At 41.5% G+C, this 21,187-nt stretch overlaps 1 protein-coding gene across 1 annotated transcript; it reads left to right on the plus strand.

Annotated features, from left to right (window-relative positions):
• The first annotated feature begins 7,563 nt into the window (after positions 1–7,563).
• Positions 7,564–20,502, plus strand: MAL2 (mal, T cell differentiation protein 2). The gene is made up of 4 exons (XM_086741201.1): positions 7,564–7,783; positions 10,271–10,441; positions 16,042–16,200; positions 18,552–20,502. The coding sequence occupies exons 1-4, from the start codon at positions 7,649–7,651 to the stop codon at positions 18,621–18,623; spliced, it is 537 nt and encodes a 178-aa protein (XP_086597327.1). The 5' UTR covers positions 7,564–7,648; the 3' UTR covers positions 18,624–20,502.
• The last annotated feature ends 685 nt before the right edge of the window (positions 20,503–21,187 follow it).

The raw sequence follows: 21,187 nt of genomic DNA on the forward strand, positions 1-21,187 counted from the left end.
TCTACCCAGAAATTGCATACATACTGTGTGTAATACTTATTTCTTCACGAAGGACGCCAGGCTAACCGGAATGCAGTTCAACTGGTTTAGGATGTATGAAAGAAAGGAAAAAAAATTCAAACCTGTTTGCCTTCCTATGAATCAAAACCTACTTGATGAAATGCTTAAACTTACCAAAACATTGTGAAAGAACCTGAGGCTGGGTTCAGGAGGAATTGAGTAGCTCAGATAGGCCTGAAGAAATAAATTCACAGTCATTCCCTGTTTATAAATACTTGTCAGTTCATTGCATTTGCAGCTGAGATTCCTCCAGCCTCCTCCCTAGAATGGGAATTCCTTATGCAGGTGGGAGTAACCACAGATTTTCCCCAACTTACGGTCTTTTGAAATAAAGATACTGTTCTCACGTGTTAGATACTAATTTCTGATGTTGCTTCAGCCCTTGGTGAATCAGAAACAGTTACTATTTGGAACTTGCCATCAGGGCTGGTTTTCAGAGGATATAAGCACAGCAGCAGGCAGTATTTCTCAATCCAACATCAGAAAATCGTGCATTAGAAATAGGGTTCATGTTCTGTAAGGGCCATCCAGCTCGTGCAAACATCTGAGTGCCCTATGGGAGTTTATCATTGCAGAGGACACGCAAGCTCATAATCCAAAGTTCAAGGTTACAGAACATGTATTTGTGCTCACTCTAAGTAACAAATCTCTACTGCGACTCTTGAAGTTTCTCAGGATGTAAAACACTGTAACCTTGACTCAGTAAAATACATTCCGGATACTAACTTCCCTAAAATCACCTAAACATAAGAACATTCAAACACCTCTCTATGAACAATTTCAATTTCATAATGAAATCAATATTATTTCAGTATAAACAGATCACTGATGATCTGATTTTTCCCTTTACTTAATATGGGCACAGCAGTACACAGTATCTAGAGCTGCAGAAGCATTGCTCAGACCATGTGAAGGCTTCTAGAGGCTGCATCAGCATTCCTTATCAAAAAGAAAAATCATAATAATGATTTTCCAACTATCATCTTAAAAGAGAAATAAAGTTCATGTACTGTACATTCCACAGAGACCATAGAATATGGCAGTGTACCTGGTTTGTAAGTTTGGTGTTTATTTTTAAACTGATCTGTTAGTACAAAAAAAAAAATTAATTAATTTCAGCACAAGCCTAATCAATCAAAAAGAAAAAAATAATGGTTTTGCTTTGGTCTGACCCACTCTGTATCCTCACTTTCACTAGCTCTGATGCAAAGGAGGCAGAGGGAAACCACGGCTGGGGGAACGGGAGCACTTCATTTGGCAGCAGCTCAGTTACGCTGGCTTATGTGCAGCTTGAACAACCATGAGAAAGTTCGTAAACACCAGAGGCATATCATTCTTGGAGGCTAGGGCCAGAGACAGTTTTGAGATGAAGCACAGTCAGTAAAAGGAGTACTGGCTTTCCAGTGGTTCAGTTGTTGAGGAGCTCCTTCTCAGCCATATAACTCCAGTAGTTACTGTAAGTAGATGCCAGTAGAATAAGACCCTGCTATTTTAAGTAACTAAAATATAACTACAAATACAGAGGTTAATTATGATTCACTTAATGATGCCTGTACTTACATTCATAGAATCATAGAATCTAGTTCCAACCTCCCTGCCATGGACAGGGACACCTTCCAGTAAGACCTGGTTGCTCAAAGCCCCATCCAACCTGGCCTTGAATGTTTCCAGGGATGGGGCATCTACACATTCTCTGGGCAACCTGGTCTAGTGCCTCATTAGCCTCACAGTAAAGAATTTCTTCCTTATATCTAATCTAAACCTACCCTCTTCCAATTTAAAGCCCTTCTCCTATCACTACATGCCTTTCTCAAAAGTCCCCCTCCAGCTTTCTCATAGGCCTGCTTTAGGTACTGGAAGACCGCTATAAGGTCTCCCTGGAGCCTTCTCTTCTCCAGGCTGAACAGCCCCAGCTTTCTCAGCCTGTCCTCATAGGAGAGCTGCTCCAGCACTCCAATCATCTTCATGGACCAGCTTTCTCATAGGCCTGCTTTAGGTACTGGAAGACCGCTATAAGGTCTCCCTGGAGCCTTCTCTTCTCCAGGCTGAACAGCCCCAGCTTTCTCAGCCTGTCCTCATAGGAGAGCTGCTCCAGCACTCCAATCATCTTCATGGACCTCCTCTGGACTCGCTCCAACAGCTCCATATCCTTCTTATGTTGGGGGCTCCAGAGCTTGATGCAGTACTCCAGGTGGGGTCTCACCAGAGTGGAAGAGAAGGGGAGAATCACCTCCCTCAATCTGCTGACCATGCTTCCCTGGAGCAACTCCATGATGCAGTTGGCTTTCTGGGCTGCAAGTGCACATTGCTGGGTTATGTTGAGCTTTTCATCAACCACACCCCCAAGTCCTTCTCCTCAGGGCTGCTCTCAATCCATTCTCTGCCCAGCCTGTATTTGTGCTTGGCATTCAAATAGCTCTTTAGCATCCTACTAACAGTCATCAGATAAGGACTAATTTTGTGTATACCTTCTAACACTAGGATAAATCCTTTTTATTTACAACTGAATACACTCAGAGTGAAATCTATAGGCTCACTCCTGTTGCAGCAGTGTTTTTATGCTATTTCAAAATGTTACAGAGCTTTTTATACAAGCATATTTTAATATGTCTCCCTGCTTCTCCTTCCTGAATTCATTCATCACAAAATGAAGTCACTGTTCTCTTTTACTTAATTATCCTTTGCCTTCTATTGGATTTTTAGCCAGGAATCCGCTCAATAAAACAAACAGTCCCCAAAAAGCAAACAAACTGCAACTGAGGAAGAAAGTTACTCCCTGTCAGCACTGGTAGCTCATCAAAATACTATATACATACTCTTGACCAGCGAGAGATAAAATTGAAGGCCAAAGCGTTATAATTAAAGATTAGCACATCAAGCCCTGACTGATGACAGAGTGAGAAGAGTACTAATGGCATGGTACTGTGCTGCACCCTGTGTTAGCAGCACTTAGACAGCATGTCCTCCTACCTGTGCTGCTGAATTTGGGTTCCTCTGCAACCAATTGAACTGTTCCCCTCTTACATCATGGAGCTGGAGGGGGGACAGGGCAGAAAAAAAAAACAGTATTGCTGCTGTGAACTGGCTACTGGTTTCCCTGTGCAATTTTGTCTTGAACAACCAGTGCCGCTTACTCATCTCTCATCTCCAAGAATGTTGCACTCCAGTCTGTACTTCCGAGACTTTCACATTCCTTGCTGAGGACGATTCATGCAACTAATTTTTCCTGCTGGCTCACCTATGTCAAGAGCAGCACATTGACTTCTTGCAACACTTTCCCACTTGGCAACTTTGCTCTGCTCTGTCATGTCCCTCCCTGTCCACCCAGCCTCCCACACCCTGTGAAATGAGGATCCTTCTCTCTACTCTAATGAGATCTTGCATTTTTACCTTTGCTGTGGCCTCACACATCTAAGAGGAATTTCTCAGTGTAAACCAAGGAACTGGCCCACTGACTGCATATTATACAGACTGCTATACTGCTACAGAACTACAGTGCCACCAAGTCAAACAAATTAAGTGTTGGCATCCTTGGGAACATGGAAATTATATTATCAGAACAGGTCAGAGACTTCATTCTGTTCCCAGTAACACCAGCCTACTCCGCCAAGGAGGGTCTCTGGCCCAATGCCAGCCTCTCGGCTGCACGGTGGTCCTGTGAAAGGACGTCAAACTCCCTTAATCAGCCAGTTAAGGATTCCCTGCTTTAAAAGGCATCCTGGGACCATGGAGAGCCAAAGCAGCCAGGTCAACACCTTTCCTCTCACAGCTCTGGGCACAGAAGACACTTTTGGGGGAACAGGCCATATCCAGAGAACCACCGCAGCCTTTCATGCCAGCCAGAAATCACTACTCAGAGCAGCTCTGAGAGCACTTTAAGCTACTCTGAGGACTGATTTGGTAACCAGCCATCCCTGGGACTGGTAGACCAAACACATTGCACTTTTATCTTCATCTTCTCTTTCCGGCAGGCATCCCAAGCTCAGTTTAACTGGATCAAGCAAGTGATTTCAACAGTACCAACAGTATTCCCTTAGTATGATGATGCAAAAAGGGGCAGCATGCAATCAAAAGTCTGACCCTGCCTGTTAAAATAAAAATTATCATGCTGCCTCCCAAGAAACCTCAACAGTGCAGTAGTATTTGCACACTAATTCATAATATGCACTGGTCCAAACATGACACTAAAGTTCTGTTACCACTGAGTAAATACACTATAAAAAAAGACACTAAAGCGTTTCCTTATCATTCATCTTATGCAAACCAGTTTTATGCCTATTTAAATTTCACTGGCTAAAGGAATGACTCCTGAGTTTGCACTAGTATAAGATCAGAATCCTGCATGCAATTTCCAGGAGCATGTTAAATTAATTCATCCATAAACAAAACAGTTTGCTTTTTATATAATCAACTTCAGGCTTTCTATTTTTGATATATAACTAACTAGGATTAAGAGAGTGACTGTTCTTTCTTTAGAAAGAGCAGCTTTGCAAATCTGAAAAAAAACCAGAGAGCTTTGGGGGCAACTTCCTCTAGATCAAGTAACTGGAAGAAAGAAACAGATCCTGATACTATCAGAAAAACCTCGCTCAGCTTCGCTGTGGCTTAGGGAGATCTGTTTGTGCAGATCTGCCTGTGAGTACACAGAGTCACATGGGTAGAGAATAAGGTTACTGTCATTTATTGGTTTTAAACTTTCCACCACTTTGGCCATTTTGGCAGACCACCCTTGTGCACACTGCAACACAAGACATGACATTAGCAGAGTTACATCTGCTTCCAGGGGTGCTTCTGATAACACACTCAGATAGCTGATAAGGACCATGAATTCTTATATTGGCATTACTTCCACCTGTTACTCTATTATCCTTAAGAATATTCAGCTCTTCCGGAGATGTTCTGCCATACATCACAAAAGGTAGTCTGAATCTTGCTACATAGGACTGCTGTGTAAGTAATTTTCATATCCAGCACGACGTATGTCTATGTTTTTTCAAAATATTAATTTATCTCGTCTAGTCCCTATCAGATATATAGAACTTATATGTGATGGTTAATAGCTGAATACAGATTTTCATAATTTAATGCATTTTTCTAACAATTGGTCACTTGGGGGAAGGCAATAATTACAACATTCAGAACCAGATATTTTAATTTCAATATGTATTAAAGATATGCACATACTACATCACTACACATGGAATTTAAATCATCAATAATTTTTATCATTCAAAAATGATAGCTACTGTTTTTGCAATTTTGTGACACTGCCAACTTTATGTTAGGCTGCCAAAAGAGTAAGAACACAAAGGGGAAAAGTTTGAACTTAATGTAACAGGTATTTAAGAGAAGTTTTCAGTCTTTTTGGTTGTGTAGAACAGACCTTCCTTCACTATGTGTGAATCAATATACTTCTGTCTACTTGTTGACTTTGGTGGACTTGGAGCAGCATCATTAGTTTACCCTGTAACATGTCAAGATACAATTATTTACAGAAAAATGCTAATAAAAAGCAGTCCAACACAAATACGTGCTTTTGCCATGGAAACTTAAAAATGCAATCCTGATACTAGTCTCTTAAAGAATCCAGATTTTTAAAGATTCAAACAGTATATGAAGAATTCCACATGCCATTGAAGCGAATCCTACCAGTAAAAATAATTTAAACAGCTACCTTCATCTAAATTCTTAGGATTTAGGAAAAAGCCTTGCCATAACTCTGCTTTAAGGCTATTAGTGTATATGTACATCTAACAGTGAAACTTAGACTTTACTGTGAAAATCTTCTAAAATTCAGAAAAATCAGGTTAAAAGGAATGTACAGGTTAACATGAATGGTATTTACAAGCAAGAAAAAATGACTGCACATGGTATGCTGGAGTTCACACAGATTAATTGTGTGGCTCGACAATAAAACTGGAAATGTTTATGACCAAGTGTTATTTGTACTTCCTCTGAATAAGATAAGGATAATCGCATTTCTTGTTCTGAATCATAAACTGATCAACCCAGTTTTCCACCCACTCAGGTTTCTCCTTCTGCAGGGCAGTCTCAACAGATTTCAGGCTAGACTGTAAAATTAATTGGACATGTGGTCTCCAGAACTAACCACCTACAGCTAGTCACTTAGGCTCAAGTCTGAATCCCATTCCCTTCCAAAAGACACCCAAGTCAGGACCTGCAGGCATGCACCTCCAGAGCCTGGAGCCCTTCCCTGAAAATAAATGGATGGAACACAATGTTCACTTTTAAAACAGGTCTAGAGGAGGAGTAAGAGGTATCCACCTTGTGATCTGATAACCAATGGAGTAAAGCACTCAGAAAAGAGGGGAGGCCAGCTCAATGCCTTTCTTATTTTAATGGGTATTCAATCCCACATCTCCCAGTTCTTAAGAGTGCAAGAAACATCCAGCTGCAAGAGAGGGGCAATGGATGAGGAGACAGCACAAGAAAGAATACAAACTGTTGTTTCTTCCTCCTTTAGCAGCCATGATTTCAAAGCTAAGCAGCTACTACTGCATTTTAGAAGTGTCCCAAACCTCTTTATATACTAGGTATGCTGGAAGCGGGGATCAGTTGCATTTAGAGGAGCCAACTGCTCCCCACCTACAGCTTGGATTGGGGTGAGGAAGACGGGTATCTTGAGCTGAGGCATTTCTTCTCATCACAACAGCACAACTGAGAAACATCACACATCTAAAAAGAAAGGAATACAGAGTTAACACCCTAGCTGGCTCAACTTCTGGAGCAGCTGCATACGCTTGTATGAAACCTTAAAATGTTACCTTAACAGTGGCTGAAAGAGTGCTTAGTCCATCCCAGTGCTAGGACACCCCATCCTAAACCACAGAAGGTAAAAATAACAAAAATGCTGGATGATGCCACATGCTTCATCTGGGGAAGATATTTATATTAAGAAGCACGAGAAAATGCATTGTAAGTGATGTGATGAACACGTACCTTTCTAGACTCTCACATACCCAAAACTTTTACATCCAACATTTTCTATTACATGCATTTTGAATGGGCGACCTAGTAGGTTCCTTAAAAAAAAAAAAATAAATAAAAAGCAACCTCGTAATTTTGAAGCCTCAAATATCTGTAACCAGAAGGTAAATAACAACCTTTTGCAAATGGGCATTAAGAAATAACGCCCTGAGCCTGTCTGGTTCTGACTCAGGGCTTGTGGCTGTAGAGCGCTGCCCTCCAAACACTCACAGCCTCCCGGGGAAGCCAAAAGCCACCGGCTGCCCGCGCCCTCCAGCCCGCCCCACCGCTGCGCACGGCGCTCGGTCCTGCCCGGGACAAACTGCCCCTGCCCGCCCGCACCCCCGCGGCTCCGGCCGGGCGCGGTGAAGCGAGGCAGGTCCGGTCCCGGCAGCCCGGGAATGTCCACCCGGGCCCGGCGAGGCGAGGCAGCGGGGCGGGCCCGGCACTGGGGCGGGCAGGAGGGAGGTGGTGGCCGGGGCGGTGCGCACAGGCTCGCCCGCACCTGCTCTCTCCTCCTCCTCTTCCTCCTCCTCGCCCACCTGGCCGCGGGTCGGCCATCCCCACCGCGCTCAGCAGCGGCGGCCGCCACCACAGCACCATGCTGCCCAGGGGAACCTCCTCCATGCCGCCGCCTCCCAACCCCGCTCCCTACTTCCCACCGCCCCGGGTGACTCTGCCCTCCGGCCTGGAGATCCTGCGCACCTACTCGGGAGCCGTCATCTTCCTGGAGATCGTGAGTGCGAGGCGGGCGGCCACCGACCTTACCGCGCTTTTCCCGCCCCTCAGCGCCCCGTTGCCCTGCGCCCGTCCCCTTCCCGCGTAGGCGGTGGTATCCGGAGCCGGTGGGGCGGGGGTAGACCTGCCTCTGCCCCGGGCTGGCCGAGGCAGCACCGCGTCGCCCGCGCTCCTCACCTGCCATTTTGTGAGTGAAAGGAAAGGTGCGAGCGGCCGAGGCTGCGGCAGCGGGGAGCCCGACGGCTGCCCCGCTCCGGCCCCGGGGCCGGGGTCTGGGACGCGGTGCTGTGCCGGGAAGGGCAGCGGGACCCCTCCCCGCTCCCGCCGTGTTCGCTGGCCGGCGGCGGTGCGGCGCTTCCCGCCCGTTCTGGCCGGGCGGCACCGGTGGAGACGGGGTTCATGGGGGCTGTTCAATCTGTCGAGGACTTTGAGCTGCGCAGAGTCCCAGACCCAAAAACCCACCGTGGAGAGTTACACTGGTTTTTGCCTGTGTGCGCGTTACGGGTCCTGTGCAAACTCCTGGAAGTGTGTTTAATTTTGTGTGCATGTAAGGCCTTACTGGTCTACACAGGGCTGGGGACCTTTGAGCTAAGGCTGAGTATGAGGTTCTGCAGGGCCGTGGTACTAATTGGCATGAGGAAAAAAAAAAAAAAAAACAACCACCTTGGCAGAACTCATCTAACTTTTTTTTTTTTTTTCTTGGGGTCAGAGCAGAATACTGCTTGTGTCCCAGTCTGTGAGATGGATCCCACCCTGCAAGCTGTAAAACCGCACCAGAGCAAAGAGCTCAGAGCGCAAGTCCAGGCACTAAATCAGGCCCTGAGTCAGTAGAGACAAAAGGTTAACGAGGCTGGCCTACCTATTATATACATCTGACAGCCGAGCTGAAGAGGACAGGTGTAGTACGAGGGAAATGGCACAACAATGGGTGCTGAGATTAGCAGTCTCTGCAGTAGATTTCTAAATTTATTTTTAAAGAAGCCTGCAAGGTTGCATTTTCAGAATACTGAAAACATTTCATGTGTCCCTGCTTTTTGTTTAACAAACACTTTCTGCTATCTCTTCTGCTTCCTCACTGCGCATCACTATCTGGTCTCTGAGTAACAAACTTGTACCTGCAGTCTTGTGAAACTAGAGAAAGTTTGGTTCTTCACAGCAGCTAAAAAAGGAACCCTAGAGAACAACTTGAAAGCTAATACATAAACCCTTGGGAGCTTTGAAGTGAGACTAACATGAGAAAGGAACCAACTAATTTTATAGTAGGCATCTTTTGATCCTTTGCATGATTTCTCATCCAACCTTGATTCAAAAGAAAGTTCTCTGAATCTGAAAATATAATGTCTGACTTTGTAGTTGTAAATCTGTAGGATTTAAACAGGAAAGTAGTAACTTGCTTGAAAGTTGATTGTAGCTGTCACTACACAGCAGGCTGGATTATGAAGTTATATCTTTCTGTAACAAATGAACATACTTCAGATGGCAGTTATGATTTTCTCTAGTTATCCCTTTTTATAAAGAGACAGGATTTGCAGGAAGAAATTGTGCCCTTCCTTATGCCAGGGGTTGATTAATCCAGGCAAGCCTTAGAGTATGTAAATTCTCCATCAGCCCATTATAGCACAGCATCCCCACTACTCATTTGCTGCAATCAGTATGCTGAAAAGAAAATGGACAGCGATGAACCTTTCCCTAGGTTATGATAATTCTAGGAAGTTGTATGTTTTTCTAGTCATTACAACGTAATTTACAACTTGCCTTATTCTATTTTCTGGTTTCGTCTTTCACTTTATTGCTTAATGCGTTCTCTTTCAGTTTTTTATTACAAATGCATTAAAAAAGATATTACCATTTAATCTCTTTTCTGTTTCTCATCTGATTAGGACTACAACAGTAAACAGTATGAGATGTTTTCACATAGAATCATAGAATGGTTAGGGTTGGAAGGGACCTTCAAAGGTCGTCTAGTCCAACCCCCTTGCAAGGAGCAGGGACATCTCCAACTAGATTGGATTGCTCAGAGCCTCATCCAACCTGGCCTTGAACGTTTCCAGGGATGGGGCATCCACCACCTCTCTGGGCAACCTGTTCTAGTGTTCTACAACCCTCATTGTAAAAAATTTTTTTCCTACTATCTAATCTAAATCTACTTCCCTCTACATGTTTTCACATTTCTTGTATTTCCCTCAAAACAAGAGTAAGGGTAAAATTTTCAGCAGCAGCATGCAAGTCACCTGGGTTTGTAAATCCCATTTTCAAGACTATTTTAAAAGCTTTTTAAGAATTTCAGAGTGGCTTCATCTTACTGCCACTTAGTGCCTATCATTTCTGAGAACGGCACTTGGGCTCTCTGAGTACTTTTGAAGTGTTTCCTCTTGGTTCCTAAAAGTAATCTGAGGATGTGTTGATGTGTGGTATTAGTTATTACGCAGAAAGGACTGAATAAAAGTTGTCTCTCAGTTCGTCATCTGTATTCCTTTCCTTGCAGCTGTTTGGAACAATAGTCTGGATTTTGGTAGCTTCTACACGAGTTCCACTGCCGCTGCTGCAGGGATGGGTAATGTTTGTAGCAGTGACTGCGTGGTTCCTGTCCATTGTGTTCCTGTGTGTGTTCCTCTTTGGTTATGCAAATAGAATTGCTGTCAACTGGAACCAGACGGTAAGATTTTTTTCTTTATTTAAGAATTCCCTTTGTTTTAGAAACAAAATAATTTCACAAGACATACTGATCCTAAGTCTTAATGCCCAGCCTTCTCTTTTTTAGCAGAAGGTTTTTCAAAACAGAGGAATTAAAAACTGGAAAAAGAAAGAGTAAGGCTACAAGGGTGATGGAGGAAATACAGGACCTGTTTTATGATGGAGGCTGAAAGAGCCTGGCTTTTAAAACTGATTGAAGGAATATACTTGTCCTCTATGGGCACATAAAATGCATGAGCAGCAGGAAGAGGACTAGTTTAACAACGCATGACAACAAATTGGTCTAAATGGGTAGAAATAATTGTGGACTGGAAATTGGAAGATTCTTTCTGACTATTAGAGAAGTGGTAGTAACACACTGTGAATAAGGGGGGCTAGAAAGATACATGTAATATTGTAAAGGAAGTGATACATTTGTGAACACATTGTGTGATGTAGTTGCCTGAGATAGCATGGACTGGTCTAAAGCACCAAGGAAGTCTCATCCAGTTCCTAAGGATGTCTTCTGACTTTTGGGTCAATTCCTTAAAGCAGCATTGGTGAGAGGCTATTAGACCTTAGGTAGTCAAAGACAGCATAACCTACAGTATGATATAGCTTAACATCTTTTTATGAGACTTAACATTTATCTTTCTTAGAGGAAGGCTGGTGAGACTGCAGATATCATTATACTCTGCTCAGCTTTTCTTCATTGTGAAGACAAGGCTTGATTTTCGCTGTAATGGATTGTTATGGCTTGTGCCAGTAGTTCTCACAGACTATGCCTTCCTATTAAAAAAGGGAAGCTGTTGGCTCCAGTTTTTACCAACCACATGGATACCTCAGGTTACTGACTGCTGATTTGTGTACTACTTTGTGGTCATTAACTGTTTTTTACTTTGAGTTTTTAGCACTCAAGTAGTTGAGCACAAGATGGTATCTATTGTATTACTGGAAGTGAATAATAAGAGTTGACAAAACTGGGATCAGAATAGGAATTTCCAAAAGGACCCAAACTTTAAAAATTTTAAAGCATGGCTATTTGTAACTACTGATCACCTTCATCTTCCTCCTATGTGGCTTAGTTTTCCTGTTGACACTTTTCTTGATCATAGCTGGAATTGCGTGGTTGAGTATCAACATCTATGGCTATTTATCTGTGCAAATTATTCATGGACAGTCTCTTAAAACAAAAGGTCTTTAAAGCAAATCATAGAGCTTCATGAATTTGGGGCTCTAACTGGTAACTTCAAAGCCCCATCAGTGGTAACAGACTGGATTCTATTAAAACAAACTTTAGTACTTTGATAGCAAATACACACACATACAGTGTCAGCTTTCCAGCACAATACAGGCAGTAATCAGGCTAATAATGACTTACTATTACAGAGAACTTTGCAGGGATTTACACTGTGACATCTTCACAAGTTATGATGCAACAAAGCCCTTGAGCATGTGTGTAGCTTAAGTAAATTAATAGTGTCCTGGGTTTCGTTGAAACTATTTGCCAATTTACAATCATGCATCTCTTTAAGACTTGCTGGGTGAGGGCATAGCCTTTTATAGATTGAAAATGCTCATCATATAAATCCTCATCTTATAACAATTGTGTATGTCTTCCACATTAGCTACTTGATGCTGGCAGTGATTTGTTGTACTGTTAATTTCATCCCCCTGTATACAATAAATTACTGAAAAATGTCCAGTGTCAGGAAATTGCTACATGACTTGTATAAAAGCTGCATCTGTGGGACTCTGTAAATTAATCTAAAAAGCTGTCATAACTAAGTTAACATCTTAAATAAATGCAGAGCGAATAATTTTACCTCTAACATGGCAGCTGAAATCCAGCCCCTTCCAGCTGTTAAGAAAAATAACACTAGATAGATTGTTTGACCACTGTTTTCAGGTACCTAAATGTTCTGTAACTTGTTTTCAGTAAGCTTTTAGCAGTGCTTCACAAGGATTTCTTACCTTTTGTTGCAAATAAATAATTACTAGAAACATTAAAACTATTTTTATTACTATAAAAGACAAAGGTGTACCTGTTTGGTTCAGATTGGCATGTATTTAGATAAATACATGGTTTTTGCTATTTCATAAATTAAATTTACAATAGAACTCAGAAACTATAAGTTATTAGATTAGGTCAAAAAGAGTCATGGCTTAGTTGTATTGGAGTACTATATCTTCATTTAGAGATTCATGAGCAAATGTGGTTTAACACTCCAGGAGTTTAAGTGTAAGTTTGAAAAATAGTATGGGACTCTGACAGCCCTGCATTTAATAATACTTCATGTCATCAGTAGTTCCATTGATACTAATACAGAAACTTAAAAAATAAGATGCTACACAGTGAAAAGATGGGGGAAAATGTGGGCCTAATGGAGGTACATCACTGTCTACATCACTGCATTAAACCAGATGGTATGACAAATACTGTTCTTTACAGCCTGACTCACAACACACTCATTTACAAAATTAGATGTGAACTAACATACTGTGCAGATCTGGTAGTGTTTTACATGCACTTTTTATGATATTTCAATGGTTATACAAGTGTGGAGGCAAGGGAGAGTTAGGCACCATGCTAATAATTACTAAAAAACAAAATACGGTAAGATCTTGGGGGTTTTGGTCACAGAAACCATAACCATATGAACAGGAAACCTTCCTGATGCTACATAGCTTCACTGTAATTGCTGCCAGCAGAAGGAAATTAGAGGGTTTGGCAGGAGAATGAAGGAAATGAAAGAGTTCATCTCCTGAAAATACCTCTGCTGTGTGCAGTCAGCACTGTCTTCCTCATGGAGCTATTTGTGCTCCTTCATAAGCAGTGGTGCCAAAAGTGTACAGCTGGTTACAGTGACATAGTTGCACGCTAGGTATTTAGCAGCCCAAGAATAATGGATGTCCCTGATTACTCATGGGTTTACGCAGACCTTTCAAGTTGCAGGAATCCTGTGCTATGAAATGGGTATGTCAGGCCATGTCACACCGTGGACACACACCTGCGTGCAGTCTGACATGGTGTGCGTAGGTGGTAGCACGAAATATGCACGTGTTTGCCAGCTCGAGTGAGTCGGGGGAAGCCACAACAGTAAGCATCCGATAGGAAGTGCCTCCCTCAGCTGCAGCAAAGCTTCTCTGATGCTTCAGCACTCTCATGCTGGAGTAGGTCCCTCCTATTTTTTTCTATGAGGTACAGACCTAACAACAGAGCTGGAGACTGAGGGACTGTGTCTTATAGCCAAAGCTTGAGATCTGGCAAGCCAAGCACATAAAGGCTATCCAGCTAGGTTGGGAAGCCACCCTCTGCCCCCTTATCTTCTCAGTTCTGTTGATGTCAGCAGCGCCTCCTGGTAATACTCCAAGAGGAAGTAATTATTTTTTTTAAATGAGGAAAAAAGCCCAACAACTCAGACAGGATGGAATACCTGAATTCCTGAAGTTGGGAATTACTGCAGCTGTTCTGCCAAAACTTGGATTCACAGTAATTAGCAGTCATTAAGAAAAGCAGTACGCTCTATGACCTAACCTCGAATGATCAAATGATTCTTAATTAAGAGAAAATTATTTCCTATTCTACATGGAATGGGAAACTGTGGTTATATTCTAACTTACCAAAACTGACTAGGGTGTGATTTAAGTAGCTTTAGCTGCTATCAAGTGTGGAAGAACTAATGAGCTTGAAAATAAAATTCTTTCAATAAAAAACAAACAAACAAACAAAAAACATCTACAAAGCAACAGTTCTCTGAATGGGGGCGTGTCGTAGTTCAGCCCCGACCGGGACCAGGCTACGCAGTCTCTCTCTCTCACTCCCCCCACTCTGAGAGAATAGGAGGAGATTTGGCAAACAAAAGAAAACCAGAAAGAAAAAAAAAAAAGCCAAACACGTGGGTTGAGATTGAACAAAAAGTAAACTTAACAGTAATGACAGAAGAAAACAAAACAGTGATGGAACACAAATACAGTACAATAGCTCACAACAGATCTCCACACCCAGTCTCTTCCAAGTAGCAGGGAGCCTCCCTTCACCACCCTACTCACTTATATACTGAGCATGATGTCAGATGGGATGGAATAGCCCTTTGGCTAATTTGGGTAAACTTACCCTAGCTGTTAGCTAATTAGTTAACTATCCCAGCCATAGGGGCTACCAGCTTCAGTTCTCCACCCAGCTCAAGTAAATATTAACTCTGTCCTAGCCAGAACCAGGACAGGGAGTCAGGCACATTCTCACTTTGATAATAGACAGTCAGTATGTAAGGATGTTGCACAGTAATTTCTGGTGCATATGAATGTTGTCTGCTGTTGTGGTGGACTCACGCATGGTGTACTGTGGGTTCTCACTCTTGGCATACTGGTAGTCCATTGCACTCAAGTAAATTAAAAGTGCATAAAGAATTAATTAGTGCTGGAGATAGAATCTATAGTGGATATAATAAAAAGCATATATATACTTGTGTATAATATTTAAAATTGTGTCTGTGGCTTTCGCAGACCTGCATAGGTATAGGCACAGAGTATATGTTGTATGGACTCAGGAACTGAGTGCAGTGCAAATGTCAGCCTTGCGGACTCAACAGCAGAAGGAGATGTTGGAAGAATATTTTAGACATTTTAAAACTTTACTGAAACATGTCTGAATCTTGCTGCATGGAACACTGGACTCTGAAATACAACCCACAAGGAGATTTAGGCACCAGAGCTGCTTTTTCATGTGCTCCAGTAATAGAAATGAGAGGTAGATGTTTAAACCTTGGGTTCCGCTAGCATTCGCTACAGAGGAGAAGGATAGCCTAGAGAAGGCCAGGAGAGAAGTGTATTTAAAGTAAATCCTAACTCCTGTCCTCTCAAGTCTCAGGCATTTTATTCCACAATATAGAATCATAGAATGGTTAGGGTTGGAAGCGACCTTCAAAGGTCATCTAGTCCAACCCCCCTGCAAGGAGCATGATAAAGTACTTCCAAATTACTGTATTTAGGGTAGAGTCAAGTCAGAGAGAGTAGAGGAAACGCCTCAGTTCTTGAATTCTGATTGTATCGGGAAGTAAACTTCAGCTGTGTCAAGGCTGAGGTGTTTCTGGGTATTTACAGAAGCAAAATTTAAGCATGGAGCGGGGGGACTTCTGGAGCTTAGGTTACGGCTGAGAAGGGATCTGGGGGACTGCAAGCTTGTATTGTACGGCTTAAATTGTGATAAAGTTGTCCCCTTTGGCCCTTATTTTTTATCTAAGCGGTATGAAGGGAGCGTTCGTAAGCTCTCACAGCCTTTAAGTGATCTAAAATGTCAGCATATGTAGATATAGATGAGCACGTGCCTCTTAATTTGAAAGACTATAGGGTTTGGGGAGAGAAGAGCCCTTTATGACTAATTATGTTAGTGAGTTGCTTACAGTTGCAAGCAGCTGTGAAAACATGTCCAGGTTAAGCTCTTCCATGGTTTTAACACTGCTTATCTAAAGTAATTGTTATCAGTGCTCATTTCACGTTTCAGTGTTGGGTTTCATTTGTACTGAGACGAGAAGAATTACATATGTGTTGCAGCCCAGACTGATTCTGTTATTTGCTTTTCAGGATTTTCTTTTCCATGGGGTTACTTTTGTCTTTTATTTTGGAGCTTTTCTACTGCAAGCAGCAACTACATCTCTGCATCACTTTCCCCGCAAATTCAATTCCACCACACAGGAGAAGATTCTAGCTGATCATGAATATAACATAAGCATAGCAGCCTCGGTATGTATTTCATATATTTGTATCTGGGGAACAGAAGTCTGTTGTAAGCGCTTGTAGCCAGCTGTTCAACTTGGGAATTTAAGAGCAAGCTGGAATAGAAAGAGGAGCACTGAGAAAAAGGATACTCTTCAAGAGTAGTAAAAAGTGTCTCACAATGGCGAGCCAAAAATATCGGAATAAGCTAATGCAATAGGTGCTCAGTTGCTACTCTTCACTATAGAGTTTTAAATATATGATCACTACAGCTTAGAATTTTTAGACAAGATATTTTGTAAAAGCGATGTTGGGTATTGGCACAGAAGAAAAAGATCGCAACTGATCCTTCATCAAAATGTCAGCTGTGAATTTTAAGCCTGTGCTCAAACTTTCAGTTGCTTTTTTTATACCATTTAGATAGTCCTGGACATGTCACGGGGAAAAACCTTGGACTAGCTCCTTGTGAAGCTCCAGATACATACATCAGGCATAAATGTTAGACTTAGGGGCCCTGCTGTCTCTTATGGGAAGGATTAGAGTGCTTTTATTGACAGCCTAAGCTCAGGCTGCATTTTTTTCACTGTAGTTGCATCATCACTGAATCACTGTATTTGATGACGTGAGTGTGCATATCTGAGTCAGAATATATACCAGGCTCTAGCTTTCTCCCTGGCTGGACTCCTGAAGGGCAAGTAGAGGTGTGCCAGTAGACTTACCTTAAAGAATTGAAACTACTGCTCTTCCTTTTTGTGCAATCCAGAAGGTCTTGCATACTTTGGAGAACTGAATATGTGTATTAAGTTTCTAAAACCCTCTGTGGATATCTGTTGTCCTTAAAACGAAACATGCCATAAATTTTGCACAGTAAACACCTTCAGTTCATCTTAAGATTAAAAACAGATGAACCTAAGATGTAAGGTTTACACTCTGTCTGCAAGAGTAGAATAAAAAGGAAAAGCCTTTTCTGTGGCAAGCCAGTCTCCAAAGGGGTGAGGTGGGCACATCAGTCTCCAAGTCCAGAGTGCCTCACCGTTACCCACTTGCTGGTAACACACTCGAGTACATCTGATGCCCGTGTGGCCATATGGCACAAGGACAGAGGTGATGTCTTGTAGCTGTGCCTGAACGAAGGGAGTGCTTTGTACTAAGCAAGTATCTCAAATTCTACCCTTAAGCGTAGCTCTTCAATCCTTGTTCAGTGTGTTCAGATCCCACTGAATATATGGACCCTTTCCTCCTTCTGTACTATTTTTCCTAGGGAGAATTCAGTTCTTCAAGCCCCTCAAATCCCGGTCAAGACAGGGGAGGAGGAGACTCTTTTGTAACTTACCTCAGTATTTTTAATTAAGAGATGCTGGGAAATGGTGAGTCAGGTAACTGTAGTCTTTAGTGTCGTCGTGTTTTTTCCAAAAGTATATAATTAGAAAGTCAAGACATACAGAAAAAAAATTGTAATCCTTTGAAACACTTCATTAAAACAGTCCTGTGATCTACATGGAAAAAAATGTTAAAAGATAAAATGTTAGCAAACTTATATTACTTTTGTATGCTGTGATTTAAAATACACATGTTTATTTTTTATGGGTGGTAGTTCTAGGGTGTAGCATATATTCAAAAGTTTAATTGTCAAATTAATACTTGTATGGAAAGCAAGGGATAGGTTGTTATGACATGATTGAATTCGTATGTTCTAACAGACAGAATCCTTCGTTAGCACTGGACAGTATGAGAAACTGGGGTTTTTTAGCAATTCAGTTTCTCATTTCTTCTTTCTGGTTTACATCATATATTCAAGTTTGCTGTGACATGACCTTCAGTTCAAATCTATTCGATTTAGTTCTTGAGCAATAGCAACTTCCTGGCATTTCTCAGGAAGTTGTTCTAATGGCTGGTTATCTGGTCAAGGAGGCCAGATTTGAAGTTGTTTCTGTTTTTCTGCAAGTAAAAGGGTTCTGCTGCTGAGAGGGATGTCGTCTTAGTTGTTTGCTAGTAAAGGCATTCATCTGGAAACAAATCTGAGATTAATGTTTCATCAATCTAGCTAAGTGAAAACTGAAATACATGGTGTACACACACACATAATTACTTTGTACCATAGCTTATGCAGACCTTCTGTTTCATATTCTGTTCCAAAATGTCTTCTGAAGCAAGCAAGTTAAAAGTAGCAACAGGGAGTTACAACTGAGAGATTCATGAGAAAAATTCAGAGGATCTCAAACCTATCTTTACCTTAAGCATTTTGGCTGGGGGAGGTAACTTTTGAATCATTTGTGTTCCTGTATTCATTCAGAGTTGAAAAAAAATGTAAAACAATATAATGTGTGATTCACTTTTTTTCTTTTTTCTTCTTTTTTTTTTCTCTGCCCCTCCTCTAGATTTTTGCCTTTGCAACAGCTGTTTGTTATGGTTGCAGCACAGCCCTGGCCTTAAGGAGATGGAGACTATAGCAGCTGAAGAGAGGTTAATGCCTGAGTGTTCCACTTCAGAACAAATTAAATGCTGCTTGTCTGTTTTACTGTAATCTAATTCCAAAAAAAAAAACCTTTTTTTTTTTTTTGCTTAAAATCTGTTTTGAAGTGTTGAAATGGAAATAACCCCTAATGAGAATTTCCTTAACAGAAAACAAGTTTCCATCTCTTCCCTTTCTATTTTTTACTTTTATTGTGCACTCATTAGAAGCATACTTATTGTATGGTATTATACAGTGCAGGGAAAAACAGATGTGTCATTAGCAGATAACAGAATTCTAGTGCTAAATTAGAAGAGGAAGAAAATGGAAACTAAACAAACATGTTAACTGCACAGGCAGCTAAAAAGCTCCTCCCTTGGTGAGGCCTGGGATTGGGCCTGAAGTGTTTTACAGCATCACAGCGCATTCCGCACAGGGAGAGCCTTGGGGCTCCTTGTGGAGTCATGGATTTTCTGTGTGCTGCTCCTTGCGTGACCAGAGCCCAAGCTGACTTTGTGATACCAACTTAGTATATATTTTATTAACTTTGATGTACAGAGAAAATATTTTAAATATCCATCCAGTGAAATCTTCTGATAGTCTTTTATAACCATATCTTCCTATGGTCATCTGATCCTTAAAGCTTTCTTACGTTCCTTAGTAGATGGAAACTGTTAGGGACTGTCAGTCAGTAGTTCATTAGTTTTAGGAGTTTAGCATAATCAGATCTATTTATACTGCAAAACAAAACAGTGCATTTATGTTGTATGTGTATATACATGGTATATTTTTGTTTAACAGGAATACTTGCACTGTTTTACTTTGTTGGAGTACAGCTTTGTTTTTGTTACTTCGAGTGCTGCATTTGTTACTTATTATGTGAGTCAGTATAATTTGAATGGAATGTTACCAAATGGTGAATAATGTCTGACCTCAATCCTTGCAGTGTGTTATTTGTTGCATTCTAAACCTGCAGTGTTAGAAAGGTGTATTTATTTGGACAGAGGCCTGTACAACGTCTTACTGAAAGCAGGGGAATGCAAAGTGGTCAGCACACTATGGAGTTTGCTTTTGGCATGAGTGAAGTTTAATTAAGCCTCTCTTGAATATCCCGGTTGTATAATGACATGCAATATTATATATATTTTAAAAAAATTAATTTAACAAAACTAAATTATAGCATTGTGCTCTGCTCCCTAACACTCATGCCGTTTTGCAGACGGTGACATTTTTTTTATAATGCTAAGAAATAATTTTTGCTCTTGTGAGTAGTGCCAAATTGATAACCTGGGAGAATAAAGGCTCCCTGTAATTCATAGAACAGCTTGCTCAGTACACCTTACCAGTGCACCTGAATATTCTGCAGAGACCGGTAGTGGTTGGGTAAGGGAAGACAGGACTTTCTTCATTCCCAGGCTTACTCATTCTCCTTGAGCCAACAAGGGTGTCTGCTATGAAGGTTACTTTATCAGACTTTTCAGGTACAAGGATCTCTGAGAGCCAGCCACCCTCAGTAGTGCCCTGCAGTCCCTGCTGACCCAGGACAGGTTCTTATGGGTGGCACAACAGTGAGTGGCGGCCCTTTGGACTACTGGTACTGCTCAGCCATCCTGAATTACTGCAATGGGATGTTTTTGTATATCATGTTTCCTGAAATTTGTATCTTCCAAAGATTTTCTGCTCTGGCTGATTTATGTTTTTTTGCCTAATTCTCTACTTGGATTGAAACTTGTTTTGTGAATGTTTTATCTAGAGCCATAAACTTTTAAAAATACTTCCTATTGTATAAAATACATTTACACTGGAGTATGTAGATGAAAATATATAACAAAGACTTATGCTAAGCAGCATTAAAGTTACTTAAAATATTTGTAGCAGTAGCCTGGTTATTAATTCTCTGTTTGGAAAGTATCAAAAAACTACCTTGCAACTTTGACTGACCTGATGCTAGATACAGAAAATTAAGGCTAAGATTTCTTGAGAAGGCACAATTACATTGGTGCTAGTTTTGTGTAGCGGTTTGCCATGTGACACGTTAGTAGGGAGAAGAGTAGGGTCAGCTACAATAACATTGCAAATGGGCGCTGATCTTTGGTGTGGTTTCTCTTTCATGCTGCAACCTGGATGTGCACTGCACACTGCAGACTACGCATGCCACAGCTACAGTCTCTGCAGCCAACTGGGATGATGGGGGAAAGATCTTAACTTTTTGCCTATTTAAACCTACAGAGTCTCACACATGGTGTCAATTAAATATCTGTCCAAGTTTAGCTGGCATTTGTGTCTAACCTCTGAGTTCAAATCCAAGGTGTAAAGAACATGAGTGATGGGTGCTGTTAAGTCTCTTAAGCAACTTGTAGAAGTCCAGATAAGAGAGTGTGGTTAGTGTAGCATGGAAACTGTTTGTATAGTGAGGAAAGGCTGAACTTTCCCTCTTAAGTATCAAAGACAAACAAAGGGCAGAGAAGAGATAAAGGTAAAAACTACAGTAATAAAGAATGGCTTTCATAGCCAAAAATGAGTGAAAGAATGGAAATTTTCTGTTAGCATGTGAGGAGTTTT

This window comes from Chlamydotis macqueenii, chromosome 2 (assembly GCF_036417535.1).
Source record: "Chlamydotis macqueenii isolate bChlMac1 chromosome 2, bChlMac1.mat, whole genome shotgun sequence".
NCBI lineage: Eukaryota > Metazoa > Chordata > Aves > Otidiformes > Otididae > Chlamydotis > Chlamydotis macqueenii.